The sequence below is a fragment of the Vidua chalybeata genome, chromosome 2 (assembly GCF_026979565.1).
Source record: "Vidua chalybeata isolate OUT-0048 chromosome 2, bVidCha1 merged haplotype, whole genome shotgun sequence".
Classification (NCBI taxonomy): Eukaryota; Metazoa; Chordata; class Aves; order Passeriformes; family Viduidae; genus Vidua; species Vidua chalybeata.
In genome coordinates this window covers 71340202-71361696 of record NC_071531.1, presented here as the reverse complement: position 1 = coordinate 71361696, position 21495 = coordinate 71340202, and the positions used below count along the sequence as shown (strand labels likewise).

General features: G+C 45.4%; 1 protein-coding gene across 3 annotated transcripts in view; it reads right to left on the bottom strand.

The window, feature by feature from the left end:
* The window catches only part of SIDT1 (SID1 transmembrane family member 1), a 42672-nt gene extending 23506 nt beyond the window's left edge, over positions 1-19166 (bottom strand). For all 3 annotated transcript variants that reach the window (XM_053931953.1, XM_053931958.1, XM_053931968.1), the window contains exons 1-5: positions 18844-19166; positions 5218-5339; positions 4071-4241; positions 3824-3869; positions 673-774 (exon numbers count right to left, since the gene is read on the bottom strand). In XM_053931953.1, the coding sequence (XP_053787928.1) occupies positions 673-774; positions 3824-3869; positions 4071-4241; positions 5218-5339; positions 18844-19032 (630 nt within the window). In that variant the 5' untranslated portion in view covers positions 19033-19166. The remainder of the gene's footprint in view (positions 1-672; positions 775-3823; positions 3870-4070; positions 4242-5217; positions 5340-18843) is intronic.
* Positions 19167-21495: the final 2329 nt, after the last annotated feature.

The following is a 21495-nucleotide window of genomic DNA, read 5'->3' as shown; positions in this document are numbered from 1 at the left end:
ACAGAACAGCAAAAAAAGGCCCCAGTTGGGGTATCCAAGGGAACAGAACGTCTTGCATGTCTGTCTGCTCCTATACTGCAGGATCCTGCATTATTCAGGGAGGTGGGGAAAGAGAATAAGTATGGGGCTATTTCCCAGCTACAAGCAACAACCAACCTCCATGACAGGGAACACCCCAGGAAAGGGGATGAAATATACAGAAAGGAAATCAAACTGGAAAGGAAGAAAAACATCATGTATCTGAAAATCAGAAGTTCCCCAAGCTACCTTAAGCCAGGGCAGAGTCAAGGGAACAGCACTGTTCCCTCCCTGAGCCACCAACATTCTACCCAACACCCCTCACGGGGAGACAGACCCATATCACAGGGCAGCAGGAAACCTCACAAGGGAGACATAAATTCCCTATGTGGAATGTGTTCCCTATGGATAGGCTAGAAAGGAACAGCTTGTTCACCTATTTACAACAAAAGTCTCTGTATGAGTTGCTTGAACTCAGCATCTCTGTCTTGGCCTCCTTCCCACAAAATTTTCATTCCTCCTTCAGGGGCACCCTTCACCACCACCACCAGGGCAAAGCCCTGCCTTGGGCTTTTCCCTCTGCAGGGCACAGACCCCTCACAGCTGGACACAGCTCCAGCAGGCAACTCCTTACCCTTCTCTGCTCGGACTTACCACAATATCCTGGACAGAGACAACTGAGCATGGGTAGGCTGCATCAGACACCACATTTATAATGACTGAATCAACATCCTGAGGAAATTTGTACAGAAAATACTGCAGAGAAAGCAGAGTACAAGAATCATGATCCAGAAATCACCCTTGGCAATATCTTCAACACCATCCTAAGCTACCTCAACAGCCCTAGATGGGCTTTGGGGTTGGATGTGGATGGCTTTCATAAAAAATCAGATTTCAAATATTAAGACCTTACACTGCAGAAGGGCAGATTAAATATACACAGGCAACTGTCCCTCTTGCACAGTATGCTATTAGATACAAGCATCTTCAACATGCAAAATACAGCATAGCTTCTGCTCTCTTAAGCTTTTTTCACCTGATGAAGCTAAAGTGACTTCATTTTACACTCCATTCCATTTTAAATTGATATGAGCAATTTCCAGATGATTCCATACTGCTGGCTGTACTTTTATATATGGAAAACATCACAGAGCTTTCTCAAATCGGTTGCCTCAAAGACAGACCATAGACAGTATTAGGTCAAATGGCTGAAACTCTGTCAAGAGTTTCATAAATAAATTATTGATATTAGTTGTAGGATTTAAGATTGTTCCTTTGCTTTGATGGCAAAGCATAATGGGGGTTTCTCTTTGCACTTGAGCTTTGAAAATACTTCAGCTCTAACTGTAAAAAAATCTGTGAGACACTAATATCTGGCAATATTCCTGCTTTTCCTGTGGGGGAAGGAACAGCATCTCCTTCATTGAACAGGCCCACAAGACAGTTTGTGGGGTTAGAAAAAGCTGTTTTTTCGGATCTGGACAAAATATGTCCCAGGCAATATCATTATTTGTATATTTGTCCAGTAAAAATTTGACGCACTACCCCAGCCAGCTGCTGGAGAAGTGGGGCTTCTGTGCCTGCCCCATCAGGATGCTTGTTGCAAGGGCTCTCATCGCCCCCCTTGGAGGCCAGACCCTGAGAGCTCAGGCTCCAAGCCACAGCTACCACGAGGGGCTGATGGGCACCTCATACCCCCTCGGAGGGACACAAGGCTGAGGAGTGCCACCAGCCACCTTCCTCCCTTCCATATGGTCACCAGACAGCCATTGCTGCTACACTGGAAGCTACCGCCACCCCTGCTCCAAAACCATCACCTGAGACTTTCCCAACTGTAGAGCTCCCTCTCTGGCACATAAACTTTAGTGCTGAGCAAGCACTAAAACACTCCAGCTGCTTTCTGTTTCCCATGCCATTCCCAGGAATTACAACCCTGAAGTGGGAAGGTGGGGACAAGCAGGAAATCACCCAAGCCTTTTCCAAGTTGCCCTTTTCTACTAAAGCATTTATTCCCAGCACCCCTCCCCAAGCAGGGTCCCTGCTGAAGGAGTGCTGACTCCAACCACAAGTCCCTACAAAGTGCAAACTTTCTGAGCCAGTTTCCTTAGCAAAGCATGTTTTGTCTGCACCAAGCAAGGACACGGGCAGACTGAGCTCCTTGGTTTTCCAGGGGCACTTTTTCCCCTTGAAACAGAGATTTGTAGAGTTAGGTTAACAAAATGAATTAAACATTTATAATTTAGGTTGTAGAGTTATGTATTGAATTTTAACCTTTTACTTAAGAAACCTCTGCCTGGTACAAAGGGCATAGGAAAATGCAAATTTCTGAAGCTTCTTGCATAAAGAACAATACCAGAGGAGGCAAAGAACCCAGATAAAGAAGCTCCTCTGTCTCCAAGCCTATCAAGACTGACAGACGTACTCAGATAAGCACCAAAGGACCGAAAGTGCACGCGCAGAGAGGAAAAGTTCAAAAGTTCAATCATGAGGAAGACCACAATCTTCAGCCTCAGGACCACCGAGAGACCCCCTTACGACCACCACAGCAAACCACGCGTGCCCAGAAGGGTGTGGACTTACTTAGCATGAGAGGCGAGGACAGGCGGGGCCAGGGGTTGAATATGCATGAAAAAGTTGTGCAATGTATGGCATATGGAACATCTTTGGGAATAAAGGTGTGGGTCAGACTGAGGCTCGGGGCACAAGTTTTGGAGAGCTATCTCACTTGTGCCGGGCGCTGACATACATACCCACTTCATAACTACCCCAGGTTATGGAGTCTATCTATTTATTCCGCGTATCACTTGACCCTTGGAAAGTTTTAGGGGCATGAGGACCACCTTTTAGTCCATGAGGACTCTTCTATAATTTCCTCTAAGCTTGCACCAAGGTACACAATTAACACAAGGGTATTCAGGCCAGCAGTTCTCTGCTGCACACACTGCAAGTGTTAAAAACACATCCGGCCAACACTTCTCACCTATACAAGCATATCCAATTTCTGCTTCTGCCCTCAGGCACAAGCTCAGCTCCAGCCATCTCCTTCAGTTGTTATGTCTTTCTACAGCACCCATCTATATTTTAAATAACCTTTTTTTTTTCTTCCCACTGTAGACTGCTTAATATCTTGATTTACAAACACCTCAGCATTATACCAATGAAGAAGCAGTCTTCTACTCCATACGCTTGGTTATTAATTAAGTCATAAATCTCATATTATTGAGACAAAAAAAATCAGACCACAGTCACGAAGTTAATTTCATATCCTAAACACTCAATATACAAATTACAAAATCCTAAGTAATGAGCACTTATAAAGAGTCACCATCATTCCCTATGCTTCTATAGTATAAAACATTGCATGAATCTGCAAACCAGATTAAGATATTTGTCAGCAAAAAAGATTAGCTAGGATGCCTGGTAATACAAAACCTAAAATTAAATGGTGTTATTAACAGTGAAAGCAACAAGAAAAACAGAGTCCCAGAAGCCTGGGTAAATCACACACCCTCCTAGCTCTACAAGTTCCTATATCTCTACAGTTACTGCCAACAGCATTTTCATTCAAGAGAGGATTTGTATCTGCAGGGCTCTAAGCAAAGCTGTTCAGCCGGAGGTGCTGCTCATATGTGCCTCCTTCTGAACTAACAGACATATTGATGCCTTAAGTTTTAGCTTTCATATTTTCTAGATTCTGTACTGTATTAGTATAGAACTCTGAATTACATATAGAATGATCAAAGATCACATCAACCACTTGTATGTGGTAAGACATACAAGCAATCCACACAGGACTCCTCCTTACCTGGGGCTGGGAAGGGCTGGCAGTGAAGTTAAAGGCTTTGTTGGTCCTAGAAAACAAATGCCAAAATGTTGAGGTCTAGAACTTTCAGAGCTAGAATACACACAAAGTACCCTCAGATTAAACAATTTTTGTTTTTCCCCCCGGGAAGGAAAGATAAGAGAAAAGTAGGCAGAGGGACTGAGTCCCTCAAGTGATGTTCAAGTGATACATGAAGAAATTGCATTTGTATTCTCACATCCCAGCTTACTCAAGTTGGAAGTTCTCCAGCCTGGTGACTAGGAGCTCATATGCAATATTGAACGGTGCCATGGAAGCGACATCCACAAATATAATCTGGTCAGAGGGTCTTGTTTCAGGTGTTGGCTCAGAGGGACACAGGGTCCGACTCACTTCTTGGTAATTGTAGGTCCTCTGATAGCTACAACAGCCAGGGAAATGAGGGAAGAGAAAGTTGGATGGGAAAGAGAGAGAGAGAGAAAGAAAGAAAGAATGCAGTTAAAAAGTTTTTCAGCACTAAGAATGGCACCATTTTCCCCCTCTTTGCATAACCGAAATTCTCATCTGAAAGGCCAGGAGCATTCACTCTTTTATTTTCAACCTCCACCTCTGCTGCCTCTTGCAATCTGCACAAGAGACTGGTCATCCTCAACATTTCACTTCCCTTGGGATTGCCCACGACAGCTGTGCATCTCTAACATCTGCCATTTGGTGGAGCAAAGAGAGCACTGACAGCCACTACTGTATCCATCATCTGCATCAGGCAAAACACTGCAGGATATCTGCTGCTGGCACCAGGATTCAGTCACAGGATGAAGCTTCACATCTTAAATGGTCTAAGGTGCCTGAAAATTCTCTATTTGCAGCCCACTGAGCTCTGGAGTTAATGAAGATACAAAGCAGCATTGCTTTCATAAAGAAGCTGCCCCAAAACAACCACCCCCTAGAATAAACTTAACTTAGATGTTCCTGAGGTGAGAAACAGAAGCTCTTTTTTCCCCAAGTGTACCGTTACACAGAAGCTACAGTGCTCTTTCAGGACCCTGTTCAAACCCTGTCCCAAACCAGAGCCCAGTAACTACCTGCACACATGGCAGGCAACTGTGGAATGGCAGCAACGATGTGTGGTAGATTCAGTGACTGGTGCCACAGGCAGATCCCCTGCAGACAAGCCTCCCAGTACTCTGTGCACATATCTGAGAAGCTAAGAGCCAAGAGCAGGCTGCCAACTGAGAGTTACTATCAAATCCTGGTCTTCCTACACCCAGCTGGCAGTGAGCAAGGAGCAACCAAGCCCTCCAGCGTACACAGGTTACAAGATGTAGCACGTGAGGGAGGCTGCCAATGAATAGAGCTGGTAGAGGAGTGTGTCACAAAGAAGAGCCTCCAGTACTTACAGGCCTCGAAAAATCAGTGGAACCTGCCACGACAGCACTCCCTTCTGCTGGCGGACTACAAACAGGACGGGGTACTGGAGGTTTTCGGAGCTGCTGTTCACATACACCCGCACTGCAGCCACCTGTGGGAAAAGAGAGCATAAGGTGAAGGTAGAGAACAAGGCAGCTCCAAATCTAGGTGGGAGAAGCCTTTCCCCATTCCTCCATCTGACTTAGGTGGTGAAAATATGCACAGGGAGCTCAGCAGTGTTTATCACTAGACTAATTATTCAGATCCATAAATCATTTACAGAAGTGCCTCTCTGCTGATGCTGCAGTCCAGAATCACAGCCCTGTCCCCAGGTCAGAGGTGACTGTCCAACAAGATACAGTGGACAAATGCAGAATACATAAGAGAGTTCAGTAGCTTCTGTTGGGAGCAACCCACATAACTTACCTTACAAAAATTAAGCAAACAGACGCAGACACACAAGACAAAGACTCAATCTTAGCTACAACTAAGAATTTTCTTGCTGGGACTCTTATGTGCCCAACTCAATCAACAGTACTGGGAAAGTCACAAAGATGACATCAATAGCCAAGGATGAAAAAGCAGATTAGCAGCTGACTCTCATGTAAACAATTCCAATATGACCATAATCCCACCTAACAAAACAGGAATACACTGCTGACTGCCCTCAAGTAGACAAGAAAGGCTGCTTGTGAGAAAGGGTTTTAATGCATCCCACTGCACCAGCAATTGAAATTTCTCCTTATATTATCATTGGCCACCACATGGTTGCAGAGGTAGGAAAGCTGTGGTGTAAAATATCCTTAGTTCACTATTTGAGAAGCAAGAAGTTTGTCTGTACTACATGGAAATGTCACCATTTCCATTTGAAAACAGCATCCCTTCAGCTCCCTTGCCAGAACTGTAGCCACCAATGAAGAATACAAAATACAAGAGTGCATAACTCATCATATGATAAGAAACAGTCCATCTCAACTAGAGGCCCTGAAATAATGAAACATATTAAGTACATAATATATACACATTTTAAACCTGCCACATCCTGAAAGATTATAATGGACTCTCATTAGATCAGTAAAAGACTTCTCACAGATATTCTGATTTTATACCCTCCAAGAAGAGTAAAGGTACAAGGAGGTAGCATGTTCTGCAAAGAATATACAGAATTAGGAAGCTAGAAGAAGGAGAGTTATCAGAGACGGCAGCTTATTCTTAACCTGGGGACACCAGTTTCAGAGAAATTACTTACCTCTGCAATTCCAAGTCAAAGAAAATTTCCTATTTATTCTTGTTCGGTGATTCTAGGCTCACATGGGAGTTGAAATCTAGTAGAACAAAACACCTTCCTGAAAGCCATAATCATTATCAGTTTTCCTAACATCGCCATAATACAGAGGCGACAGCCATCAATTCCTACAATATTAGGTCTTCAACAAAGAAAAACCCAAATAATTTAATTAAACCCCCTTGAAATAGAAGGGCAGACATTAGAATCTTTTCCCATTGCCTTCTGGCTTCTAAACCTTTGCAAAGCTCTTTTGGCCTGCTTTCCAGTTTTTCCTTCCAGTCACAAGAACTACATATGCAATTTTGTTTCCAAGTATATTTCACCATAAGGTGCTAAAACAAAGTTAAGAGAAATGGCACCACAAAGCAAAACACACAAGGAACACCTGAAGGGTGTCACCACAGGCAGCACTGGAAGATAACTCAGTGGCTTCCTTAGTCCCAGTAGCTGCCCCAAGGGAGCCAAGCCAGCACACATTGGTGTAACTAGGGCTGAAGAAGCTCCTGCTTATTTCTTGGTGTTTGCTTTGACAGCGAATGAGGATATGAACGAAGCGACTGGAACTGAACAAGAAAACAAATCTAAGGAGCATGAAGACACAATGGTCAAGCCAGTCTCCTGCAAGGACATGGAACAATTCTCCACCCATGGGGAAAACAGCTATCACTGCAGAAAGGACACAATTGAGCTACGGGTCCAGCAGCTTTTTGCCCATGAAACAGTTCAAGCAAGCCCACCTCCACAAGTGAAGTGATTCTCGCTTGCCTCAGGCTGGACATGGCTCTGTGAACCCTCCAGGGCTCAGCACATCAACTCAATGTGATGGAGAGCTCACATCAAACTCACAGCAAATATCACTGCTGGCTTATACATCCTCAACTATCCATAAATATAAGCCAGAAATTGGGAAATTCTCTTCTCCATGGAGTTCACAAATACAGACCATAACCCAGGACATGAGTTATGCATACATTGCAGATAGTCAGGTTTTCTTAATTGTACATGAGTATGTGTACATTAAATGAGTACTATTCACTCCCAGCCCTCTCCTTATAGGAGAGGTATTCCTTTATCGGCTTTGTGGCTCTGCACTGGACTCACTCCAGTAAATCCATACCTTCCTTATACTGGAGAGACTAGAACTGGGCACAAGCAGGATCACCCAGAGCCAGCTGACCATGGATGGAGACTCCATAACCTCTCTGAGAGACCTGTTATGATGACTGACCATCCTCAGTAAGAAAAGAAAGTTTCCCATCTATTCTAGAGAAGCGCAAGGGAAGGGAAACAAAAGCATTGGTGATTAATGCCCTGACAGAGAAAAGCCTGAGAAGTGGAAGAAAGTCCCTTCCCTCTGCCGTGATCCAGAAGCCAGATGCCTCATTTCATTTCCTTCTCCCCACAAAACTAAGTTGATGATTATACACCACCTACAACTTTTATTCAGCTTTGTTGCTGATTCCATTATCTTGTAAATACGTGTAGGAAATAGGAATATCAGGAGAGGGAGGTAAGAGTCTCAAGACTCAATACTCTTTTAAATCTAAGCACTTACCCACAAGAAAACTGGTATATGCCATGTTACTACCACAATGACTTCTCTACATCCTTACTGTGCTCAGTATTCTGTATTTGCTCTCTGTAACAGCTGGTTATAGCATCTTTGCCCTGCTCTCCTAGAAGTCCATATTCAGGTGCCTTGAGCTCTTTTTGGTCTGATAATATCTGGGGCAACATCGAGCTGCATCAAGGCAGGACCAGTTATGGCCTAACTATGGACTCACAGATGGGATCCCACTACACTTCTTTCCCCCTCTCACCTTTCTCTCTGTATTCTACACAGGCAAAGCTGCTTGCCAGGCCACATTTAAACAGAGTGCCTCAAACAGAGAGGAACATCTAAAGTCAGAAACAACACTTACAGAGCAGCTTGTTAAGAAGATCCTAATATAATTTAAATTTCACCTCAATATACCAACAGTTCCCTTGCAATGAATACCTCTGCTCCTCCTACATTTGCACAGATCAATCTGGAGCATCACACTAAATTTGACCCTATCAATATCTTTATTATAAAGTCCAGGAAACAAACAGGGTGATTAAGAAGCTGGACAGATGGCAACTGAGGTTCCAGTCCATCTAGCTATCTACCCTGCTGCCATCACTACAGCAACACAGGGCCTCTAGTGGGCAGATCCTGCGCTTCCAGTGGAGGGGCCAGATCCCCATCCCGGAGTGCAGCTCTACTCTCCCCTCACAGGAACTCAGGGATACAGCAGCAGCTCCCAACAGCTTTGGTTGATGGGCATCTTTCTTATACAACAGCTATTTCTGCTAAACATTGCAAGAAAACAGGTGGGATTTGCCTTCCGGCCAAACCTGCACAAGAAAGTCCCAAATAATGGTTGATGACTTGGAAATAAGCTTGGGTGTAAGTCCAGCAACATGTAGGTGCAATTATGAGGAAGCCTGGGAAAGTGCAGAAAGAATTACCATTTAAGTGCAACCAGGACTTCTCTTCATCTGTTGTCCCTCACTCTCCAATTTAGTGCTACAGATTAGAAGGAACCCTAATTAGTGTCCTGGAGAAAGACATTTTCCCTGGCAGGATGAACTGTCTAGCAGAGCATCTCAAGGGGCAGTGATAAAAATGTAACACTTATGAATGGATGTTTATGACTTTTTAGGCCTTCATCCATTTAACCTACCTTAAATTTGTAATCCATGCTTTGCTCCTAGATTCTCTTGCCTTGATATAGACAACACATTTTCATGCTACAGATTTAATGAATTCACTATTGAGCCAGTGTTAGTAATCCCATCTTTCCCTTTGAAAGTCATTTGGCATTTGCCTTCAGCAAAATATTTTTAGAAGAGTGAAAAAAAGCAGAAGGTGAAGAAAAAAAGTGATTTATTTACTTCAAACATGTTTCCCCCTCCACACCTTTCCAAAGGTTATTTCATTTTAAAAACAAGCAGTTGTAACTCGAGAACCCTTCCCTGCTACAGAAGCACTGCTCCCATCACACATACCTCTCCCTTCTATCACAAAACTTCTTCAGAGACAAAAAGAACTCCAGTGAAAAAGCACTAATTTAAAATTATAATCATCACAAAGACTATGAGCCTCCTCTGCATCCATCCTCACTCACTTGGCACTGGTGAGATGAAGAGGAAGTTTTGCCTGAACAGAAACAGGGTCAACCAGGCTGCTGTCACTCCTGCATTGCCAGCACTGCTGAGGGACTTCATTTTGAAGCAGATCATTGCCAGCCCCACAGAAAACTAGTTGCACCTTCCCCTTCCTTGCACACTCACAATAGGAGGCTGTCTCTATTGGTATTATAATATAGTGCTAGACTTCATCTGCACCCTCCAAGCTGAAACCCTCATGTTGGGAAACAAACCTGTGTACCAAATGCTCCCTTGGACAATGCAGGCCCTGCACAAATACTTGTCAGCAATAACCATACTGCTGCCTTTTGTGCTGTAGGGCTGAGGCAGGGTTAGGACTGCTTCAGAGACTTCTGCTCCTCACATTCCTTCCCAGTGCCAAGGCTTTGCCGTGTGCAGGGGCGATTCACCAGTCATGCTCATGATAGTTTTGTTTCTCAGACGACTGACCTTGAAGTTTCTCCTGTGTTTCAAGGTGGACAGAGCAATAAGACAGCTGAATAAAGAGAGAGCTCTCAGCTCTGCACAAAAACGTGTTAGACCAGGAAAGACAAATATTTGTACTTCAGTTCCACCACCACCACGGAGATAGGGGGAGGGAAGGAAAGAAAGGAAAAAAAGTACAACTGAATTCCATTCTCTAGATGGGAACAGGCAAAAGGAGCCGGCTCCAAATTCACACAGCTGAACAGAACCAACATGGCTGCAAACATTAAGCAAAATAAACCAGACTCTTGTTGACATGAAGGTATCCTTGGACTGATTATTAAATCTGCATTTCCCACAGAGATTACACATCATCTTAAGATTGTGGGGATGTAAATTTAAGGGCAAGGCAGGAGGTTGCAGCAACAGTTTGTGCTGTAAGCAGAGGTTTTCAAGGGCTTTACCATGGATTCCTTTCCAAAAGCTCTTGCTAAGCAAAGCCTTTGAGTCACACCAGGGCTCCGGCACGCTCTCCGCCGCACCCACACGCCAGCCGCTCCTTGCCAGCCTGTTGGGCTTACCAGCCCGCGTTGCGACAGCACTTGGTCGTGGGCCTGCCAAGGCACCGGGCCAAGCCCACGGGCAGGGAACACACCCGGCAGGCAAACACAGATTGCTGCTCACAGTGAAAGGTCTCAGCACAGGATATGTGTGCAAAAGGCACTGAACTGCTGCTGCCGGCTGTTGCACGAAAAAGAGGTGCTTCATTTTTATACAAATCCTGAAATTAAATGAAGTAGGATTGAGCCAGATAGACTATAGCAATCAAGGCAGCATCAGCACTGAACTCTGCTGATCTTCCCACTGATGAGGCAACAGGGGAAGCTGACATCTGGAAGGAAAATAGTTGAGACAGTGACAGGTTTTAGAGAACCTCTTTCCTCTAAAAAAGGTCTCATGAGATAAGAGCACCACTCCTGGCTGACAACAAAACAAGTGGAGCTCACAGGATCATTCCCTTTCAGCCTTTCTCTGTCTCTGCACTCCAATGTCAATAAGTCTTAATTGCCAAAAGCAATCTGTCAAATAATCTTGGCCCAGAGTTTTCTTCCAGCATTTCTGCCAGGAGTATTAAATACCTGAAGGAGCACAAACGAAGAGACAGACTCTGGGTATGTCAAGCACAGCCTTGGACACATTAACATAATCCTGCTCCAGGATTAGTATTTTTCATTTAAATGTTTCACTCTGTACAAATGTGCTGTGTGGACTTACAGTCTGCCATGGACTTTCCCATGAGTTCACTTGTTTGCAACAGTATTTGTGAAGTATAAATGGAAGTAAGACAAATATAAAACATGATAATATTTATCTTTATCCATTATTGAAATTTTGTCCTCTAACCAATGTCGCCAGGGAGTCTCCTGGACAGCCAGAAGGAGAAACTGGGAGTTGCTATGCTGGATGAAGTAGGTACCTGTTCCTGAACACCCTCAGACTTCAGAAAGACATTAAAAATAAAACATCCTATTTTGAGCAGTCACTTACGGAACAAACTACTCTGCAATAATTGCATCTTCCTAAACCACAGCAGCTGGAACTCTGGGCCAGGCCAACCCTTGAAACAAAACAGTTTATAACCTTTCGAAATCATAACCGTGTAACTCCAAGCTCCTGGCAGTAACTCCAGGGATTGCTATCAGAACTTAGATATCTGGTTCTTTCTTGGTTCCCAAGTTCTTCACTTCAGTATGTGAAGAAGTTCAACACTTTGGATGTGGATTGAATTATGTCTCGTAATGCATGATGTCTTTTTTTTTAAACCATTTTCCATTAATTTTAAACTACTCTGAAGTAGTTATTTCTATGTTCAAAGAAAAACATCAGTGTAAAAAGTAAGGAAGGCTGTTTCTGAAATCCTATGTGGTTTTCCAAGTATACACAGCACAAAATTATGTTTGCTTATGCAAATGTACTAAACTATATTTTCAAACTGAGCAGATGGCACACCCTTGCAATATACCTTTTACAGTCTGCACTTCAATTCCTTAAATATCCCCTGAAACAGCAGATGAGGTCCATACAGAAAAAGCTTACCTCCCTACCAACAACTTCTGCACAAGTTATCTGAGGACATTTCAGCCTCTACTTACGATGCAAATGTATAATAAATTGCTGCACTGTTCTTGGAAAGAGTTCAAACTGAGCAGAGGCATTTTGATGAAGTTCCTCTTATTGAGAATTTGTTTTCTTTTTTAATCTAAACATCTTGGGGCTGGGAAGGGAACAACAAAACCTGATCCGCTTTGATTTTAAACATGACAGCCCAACAAGAAGAGAATTACTAGGATTTAGAACAACATTCAAATTCAAAAGAGATGCTTTAGTTCAAGGACAAGTTATCAAGCTTGACAGCATTAGCTTACACATTTGAAATAAAAATAAAATTCTTGCCAGCACCGCAGTCACCATCTGAAGGTCTGCCAGCTACCCTGCAAGAAATCAGAGCAGCTTTCAGTTTTTTCCCCTAAAGCCTGCAAACTGATAGCCTCTGTCAAGACGTACTCTCCTTTTGCCTCCTAGGTAGGGAAACCCACAAAGTGCAAAATCCTAGAAAGATAAAGAATAATTTAAGTTTGAGGGGATCTCAGTTGCTTCTATCCCCAACCCAAAGCAAAGCCACATCCCACACTGTTCTTTCACTTAAGATATCCCACTTTTGTCAGAGTTTTCAGGATTGTATTTTCTGATGGAAAAAAAAACAACAGCCAAGTTTAAGTTTTTAGTAAATCCCCAGGCACTTTCTCTCATAGTTTACTTTTGTTTTCCCCTGTAAGCAAAAGCTTTTTGTGTGACCCTAAGCAGGGTGAGAAGTGTTCAAGGGAACCCACTGAGAAGCAGCAAGCACATTCCAAGTGCTGTGTGCTCTACACTGCCTACGCTGTCACCTCCTAGGGTTGGCTGTTTTCTTTAAGAAATATAAATTATATACACAAAAGTTACTCCAAAGGGATTCTGTTGAACTTTGCTTGGCTTCAGATATCATATACTATAATTTGCTTTGATTTTTTTTTTTGGATTTGACATTGTGCCTACTTTCCTGTCACATAAGGCACTTACTATTAGGTTCCAGACATGGTGTGCTGAAGCTCTTACAGAGTCCTGTGGTGAACAGACTAGAGCAAGCAACCAAAGAGCTAGAGTGTTCAGGCCCTGGAGATCCTGTAGTAACAGCAGCTCTACCGACATCAGGAGATCTTCTCATGCAAGCATTTGTAATCTTCCCAATTTCTTTGATTTTTACCTGCATCTTTGTGGCTAAACTGGTGGGCTTCCACTCAGCATTAAGGAAAGACAGAACTCAGCCTATTGTCCTCACTATAGCTCAGGCTCAGCCTTCTCCAAACAGTAGACTAAAGTTTTATTGCATGCATGGTGTAGCTGTGGACTGAAAGCTGGGCTGGAGCCAAGACTAACATTATGGAGAATGTGTGCAGGACACCATGGAAATACTTCAAGGTAGTTTAGCCTGAAGGTTCCTACATGTGAAACCCAAAGCCAGCTCAGAAGCAAGAGGTGAAAAAATTGCTCTTAGAGTTGTTATAATAGACACGGGTACTGCTGGAGTGAGACCTACACTAGCACGTCAAACAGCAGAGAAGAGCAAACACAGACTTGATCACTGCCACTTATTAAACCAGGTTGCCTTGTGTGGCAGATCAAGGAGTTTTCCTGCAGCTAGGACAGATGGCTTTAGTCTAAGCAAGTGACTCATCACACAATTCCAGAGGAATATACAGGTTCTGGTTTCTCGCCTAAAGGAAAGCAAGTGCAACTACCGCGCACACCTCGGAAACGAGACTCATTCACTAGAGGTCAGAGGAACACAAATGCATTGTGATCTTTGGCTGGAAAAGGCATTTGGTCACAAAATTTAAGGCATGTAATTGGAAGACTTCTGATCTTGCTAGTGTTGAAACCCCTCTTCCTTTAGGACAGTCAACTTTTTCCTATCTGCAACCCTGAAAAAACGAAGGGTAATGATGGTAGCAACCCTGCCTGGTAGCACACAGCCTCTCATAGATTGAAGGTAATTTTTTACCTGTAACTCCTCAGATAGACTTCACAGACAAGACACTCACTCCAGGGCTACACATCCTCACACTGAACAACTTCTCAGCAGAGAAGCCACAGCTCAATCAACTGTCAATCACAATTTATGGTAAGCTGGGCCATATGGGAACTGGGACTGGGGCTCTGTTCCTAGTCCTGGCAAGGGAGGAGGAGGGAAATAGCACCCACTCTTTCTCTTAAAATAGGCACAGCCTACTGCTCAGCTTCGGAGCTCATCGCAACCAAAATGTACTGCATGAATGTCCAAGAACTATGTCTGGATTGCAGCAGCTTTGCCTACAAACGGGAAGTTGGAAACTCATTCTCTTCAGAGATACTTGTTTTTCTAAATATAGTCCAAGTATTTCCCAAATCATACATTCAGCTGACCTGAGCGCCAATAAGGAAAAAGAACATCTGCTGTCTTCTTTCTCATTATATTCTCCTGGACCACTTAAAATTTGGTACAGGACATGCAAACCTGCACAATATTATTGCAATTTGTGTTTTCAGCAAATTAACCATTAGCAACTGCCAGATCCTACAGTGGTGGAAAGTCTCATTCACTTTGAATTCCATCAGTACTCACACACACACTATTCTTTTTGAAAACCCTGGTATTACTGCAAACATAGAACTAAGCAGGTTCTCTTACTTGTCACATAAAGTCTTCTCCAGTCAGTGGTGAATCCAGCAGAAACATTCTACAGCACTTTTTCAGTCTTCTGAGCAGGAACACACTGCACATGCAGCTCCAGCAAATCAGCAAAGGTCTCCTTCCTTTCTCCCTCCCAGGCAGGGACATGTTGAACATGTGGAATGAGTGTGCTTGTTTTACCACCATCCTGGATGTCTCCAGTGTAAATAATCCTAAAATAAAATAACCCTGTTTGCTCAACTAATTGTTCACCAGACTTCTAACAGTGCACATCTGCCTTTGCTGTTAGAGCATGAGGGCTTAGCAACAAGTGACACAGTTGGGTTTATTACTATTTTTTTTTACACTCAGAGTTAAAATTTAAACAAACAGCTGTACAGGGGGGAAATTTCAAAGAGCAGCTAGAAGGAAAAAAAAAAAGGGAATTCAAAAAGCAGTAAGACTACCCCCTTAGTCTTAGCAGTAAGACTAAGCAGAGGTGATTGTGCTTCTCCTCAGCACAGCTTTACTTTCACATTTCCTCCTCAGCAATTAAGACCTAAATCCTAGTACATAAAAGACTGTCAGCTCTCCTGCCTTAAGACAAGTGTTTCTGCATAGCACATAGGAAGGCTTTCCCCGCTCCACAGACAGAGAGGTTTTACACACAGAAGTTTCAGCTAGGTGATTTGGTTCACATATCACGTATCATCGTTTTCATTTTACTCACAAGTTGCACAGAAAGGAAGCCACATGTCTCAAAGCATGTGAGACTCAGGCTGCAGAGCCTTGAGTTGTGGTTTCTTCACCTTGTACCTATCTGCTTGCGAATACTCTCATGGCACTCATTTTTTTCCCTCCTGTCTTGCATGCATTTCCATATCCCAAGGAGTAAGGATGATGAGGTGGATGAAGAACATCCTCTGAGATCAGGCAAGCACAACACTTTTCAGAAAGCAGCAAGTCTCTAAAGCACCAAACAGGACAAAAGGTCTTGTTCCCTCCTTTCTTTCATCCAACATCCAAGCACTGCTCTATTCAGCGGCATTTTCATACGTGCCTGTGCAGCCATAGCACATCAGTAACCAGAAAATTTACAGAGGATTGATGGATCACAAGCCAGCCCTCACATTCCCAAGTTTTCCCTTTTTTTATAGGCCTGGCCTCATGAGAGAGAGCAGCAGAGGGGAAAACAGCAGAATTTACAGCATCATGAAAACAAATTCCTGTTTTCAGAGCCAGATCACTCCAGACCTGACTTTGTTTCAGAGGGGAAAGCAATTAAACTCACCCACTGCAGCCCTTCCATATGGGGAATGCTCTTTTTATTCAATTATTTTTTCTGTAACTAAGGCTAATTGCCCATTATCTGCCTTGAGTTATCAGAGGCTTCTGGCTGAACTGCCATCAGTACGAAGACAGGAAGAGACCAGAAAGACCAGGAAGAGCAGAAAGCTCAAAAGTGGCAGGCAACTGGCAAACACTGGCTAGTATTCCCTCACTAGGAGTTCAAGGCTTAAGACCAGCAAAAGGCAACGACTAATACACCGAGATTTTGCAGGACTCGCTTTCCTTCACAAGACCCAACAACAAGAAGACAGCCATGTCCCTACACATCTTCCCAACTTTTGCATAAGAAAACCCTGCCCACAAGAACTTGGTGATTAAAGCCAAGATTTCCACTACCAAGCTTCTAAATCTTGAGCAATTATCAACAACAGGGAGACATAAGAACACCAAGGCAGCTTCAGTCTTTGACCATGCCAGCAAGAGGAGATCCAGTCATGTTTGCCTCTCATGGGTAAAAGGGCTGCAGCTGGGAAAGGGGCTGCACAAAGCCACAGCCATCATCCCAACTAGGTCAGTCACCTTCTTCCCAGCTCCCACTGGTTCATCTCAGAAATGGCACCTGCGGAGCTCAGTGAGGAATCACAGAACTGGAAGATCATCTTCAGAGATCATCTAGTGCAAACATCCTGCCATGGGCAGGGAGATATCTTCACTAGATCAGGTTGCTCAAAGCCCCATCCAACCAGACTACGAACATAATTCCCAATGATCTGTATCCACAACTTCTCTGGACAATCTGTTCCAGTGCCTCACCATCAAAAAAATTCTTCTTTATGTCCTACCCAAATCTAAACTCTTTCAGTTCAAAACTGTTGCCCCTTGTCCTGTCATTACGCTGTAGAAAGCTTTTCTTGATCATTTTATAAGCTTTTTTAATACTGAAAGGCCATAATAAAGTATCTCTAGAGCCTTCTCTATCATCAGAACCTGTTCTAGGGATTCTTCATCAGAAAACTTCCTATGAAAGTTCATCTTTAAATAAAGAGTTTTTGTCTTCCAAACATTTTTCCTAGCAGGAGCTGGTTGCATGGCCCTCTAAGCATATTCATGGCAGTGCTTGGTCTGTTCTGTATTGAAAAAAACCTTAAATCTAAAACCTGAATTTTGCCTTCTTATATACACCCTTGACCCTATCTCTGCAGAGACTTCATGTTCCAGTATACACGACCATGGAGATTAGGGCATGAAAGCTCCTGCTTAAGTAAGGCAGTAGTCTGTACTGAGCACTCTGTAGTTCATAGCCACAGGAACAGCTTAGTGTCTAGAAGTAGCCTAGAAGTTGCATTTAGGTACCTGCAAACGCCCCTGAGCAGCCATGTGCCTCCTCCCACTGTACTTTCACTGTAGCTCTCCAGGAGAGAAAGCTTTTTTTCAGAAGGTGTCCAGCAAAACACACACAGCTTCAAAGAGCACATTAAATGGAAGGAACCAGACTAATTTTAACTGAAGTCAGTATTCGTGCTGTCTCCACTAACAAGCCACAGACAACATCTGGACTGCCAACAGGCCCTCATCCTAATACCCAATACTTGTAACACCTGAAGAAACCTAACTTACACCTCGACCAGCTTCCAAAAGGAGGCTCAAGCCCAAAGTGTTCTTTTGACCTCCTGAGATCATTGGTGACACCCAACAGTTAAGTGAGGCTGGGCTCAGATGCATCATAGCCCAGACACCCAGCCACTGGCTCATAAATACCAGGTGCATTTTATTACATAGTATACAGTGTAGGAAAAAGCTATGGTTTCCATTTTCTATTGTGCTGTGCAATTGAGGTCAGGAGGGAAGAGTCATATACCTAGTTCACCATCTTTTGGTATATCAGATCATCCTACTCAGCAATTAACACCCAATCCAAACATCGGGGGGGGGGGGGCAGAGTTTCCAAGGTACCACTTAGCTACTTGTGATAAACACGACACAAAAAGTGGGGAGGGGGGAACCCAAATAACTGGGTACACATAGAGGACAGGTTTCTTTTCACCATCAAATAGCCATGGATGGTCCTGGCCACCCTGCCCTGCAGCCTCCTCACGACACACACCTCACGTGCACAGGGCGCCTCACCTCGCAAGCTACCTGATCCTAAGGAAATATACAGTGGGGAAAACGGCACTTAAGAAGGCTTATTAAGTGCACATGCATACACACCCCTTTTTTTTTTTTTTTTTTTTTTTGTGTAGTTTGGTTTCTTTGTGGGTTTTGTGGGGTTTTTTAAAATTATTTTTATTGTAGTACTGTTATCTTCAAAACTCTCTTCTAGACTTTAAACGCATTATGCTGCTAGAACTGCTGGATATCAAACCCCCCTTGGCGGTGGGGGGCACTAATCCACCTGCCCACCCCGCAGCCTCTGGGACACCGGCACCCTCCCAGCCGGCAGCCCCGGGCAGCCCCGTCCGCGCCGGGGAAGGTGGAAAGGAGCCTGCAGGTGCACTGCGGCTCCCGACCACCGCGGCGGCGGGAGGATGCGGGCAGGACGGAGGGAGAGCCCGGCCCGATCCCGCACAGCGACGGAGCCGCAGCGGCGCCGGTACCTCCCCGGCACACAGCCCCCCACCCGAGAGAGTGAGGGGACACGGGCTCGCCCCGCCGCGGGGACCCTGGCGCTCCGGAGGTCGCTCCTACCTGCCCGGGCTCGCTGCGGTAGGCGAAGGCGTAGACCCGCTCCGAGCTGATGTTCACGGCGCCCCGGTAGACGTGGCCGAAGGCGCCGGGAGCGGGGTTGTCCCCGGGGCCGCCCCCCGCTGCCGCCGCTGCCGCGCAGAGCAGGGCGCAGAGCAGAGCCCCGGGGGCCGGGGCTGCCCTCCCGGCCATGGGCTCCTTCCTGCCCACCCGCCGGGCGCCCGGACTGCGTGTCCCCGGCAGGGCGGGCGGCGAGGCGCTTTATCTGCGATTTAAATAAATAGCTCGGCGACACGGGCGAGAGGCGGCGGGGGCAGCGCCGCACACCCCCGCCCCTCGTCCGGGGGACGTCGAGCAACTTTCCCCCGGGGAAGGACCCTCCGCCGGCCGGCGGGGCGGGGAGGGGAGGGGAAGGGAGGCCGGCCGGCGGGCTGGCTGGCCAGCCCAGGGGAGGAGGGTCTACTCTCTGTGACCGGCCCCAAATTCTGAGCCCGGCTTAGCAGGCGATTGTCAGGGAGCTTTTCCACTTGGGGAGCTGTGTCGTGAGCGCAGGGACACGCTGGCATCGTCAGGCTCGTGGGAATCAGCATCTGCAGGGCTTCAGCACTCCCTGCCCACCGCGTTAGGGGCGTCCTCGCTCCCTATTCTGCTGGCTTGCTGGAGCTGCAGGTCGCGGCTGAAATCCTGTATGGGGCGCTCAATAACCTTTATTTTTGGCTTCTCATAACTTTGAGATAAATGCTCTCGTCCTTTAGTTCAGCCTAAAGGTGTGAAAGGCAGCAGCAAATGTAATTTCATTAATCTGAAAATGGCTTGTTGCATCTTTTCTTTGTGTAATCCATGGAACTGGCTACAAACCATACTGTGATGCTCTTAACCTTTTCAGCAAGATGAGAGTGATACTGTTGGGCTGTGAAAAGGCAAGGGATCTCTCTCTCATGGCTTAAGCCTCCTATGACGGTTGAAAACACACCTAGGAAACATATCACATCCCATGGTATAGGGATGCACTTTAAAGTCAAAGAAAATGGAGTGTTACTTACAAAGCAATCAGAAGGGTTTTTCAGGCTGGGGATAAACTTTCAGGAGCCACAGTTTTATAAAGTCAGCCTGCAGTCTCCAACTGCAGCGACTCTAGCCGCAGAAGCTTTACACAAGTTGTGGATTTTGTTTTCAAGGCTAAGAGATTTCCTGGAGGGTCACTTGTTGTCTTTGGAGGAAGAGTTGCAAAGCTCAGCAAAACGAGCCAGCAAGCCTTGTGCTGTCATTTTGATCTCCGGGCCCTTGTGTGATTTCTGCCAAGAGAAAAAAAGAAACAATTGTCAGTCAGTTCTGTTCATCTTGAAGCAGGGTTCAAGTCACCCTGCCTTTTGTCAGAGTCCCAAGAAGAATCATTAAGGGTAAAAGAAACCACTTGCGGTCTGCTGGAAGATGGAGAACCCAACACAAAGATTTTGCCTTTCAGCCTGGAATATCATGTTCTGAAGACAAGGAGAATTTATGACTCTATCTTGCCTCTTAACAGGACATGGCATGACCTGTCCTGGGGGACTTCAAACAGTGGTGGCGCTGGGAGATTTGTGGCTACCCCTCCCTACCCTGTAGAGTGCAAAGCTCCTGAACCCTACAGCTCCTTTCTCACCCACTGCTGTCTGCAGATGCACAGGTCCCTCTGCCAGGGCCAGCAGCCCTCTAGCATGTGCTGGAGGGAGGACATCAGGAAACTCATCTTCTCCCAGAAAGGAGACTTCAGGCAACAGGAGGAGGTAAGGCAGGTTATTTAGTTGCTTGCACACTGATTGCCAAACAGCTCGTTTCATTACTTTTCCAGATAATAAATGGAGATTGGCTGACTTATAACACTTCACCCAGACCCTTTGATAAAGATGAGTAGCCCATTTTCCCTTTTCATTACACCTGGATCTTGCTCTTGAAGGGCAGCATGCACTTTGGAAGAAATAACCAATCCCTCTAAGAGACAGTATTCTCATCCAGATACACCATGGGTCTGAATCAGTGGAAGTGATCTTTTCTTGTGTATGCCACAGTACCCTGGCCTTGGGAGCCAGCAAGGGTAAGATGCTCCCTAAGGGACAGAGATCTGAGTGCCACAACACAGAGAAGGGAGAAAGAGGCAGAGCAAGGACATCACTAGCAGGGCTCCATCCCACAGGATCTGAGCAAGACAAGCAGGATGGGCCTGGATATGGAATCAGCGGAGTCCAGATTGGTGGACAAGTCAATAGCAATGGGATAGGTCTGAGGTCAACATAAGTTAGTGACTGAGGTCTGGTGATGGCAGTCAGGGACAAACACAGTCCCATCAGCAGCAGGCAAGGCCCCTACAGTGAGGCAGACCTGAGGTCTGGCCAGGAAGCTGGTCAGCAGGCCCAGGCCAAAGGGATAGAGGCAAGGCTGTCACATGGCTGTAGCTCCAGCAGAGCCAAGGACCAGAGCCTCATCTGAAATGCCTTGTGAGGGGGAAGAGAGCCCTCACTGGAGCCTCCCCACAGCCCTGATGCCAAAGTCACTGGAGGGGAGAGGGGCAGCCCTCAGCTGGGCTCTTTCTAGTCTGCCTATGAGCCCAGGGTGCCAAACCTCAAAAAAAAGGGGATGATTCTCCTTGGGGCCTTTGTCTCTGGCTGTGTGGAGGGC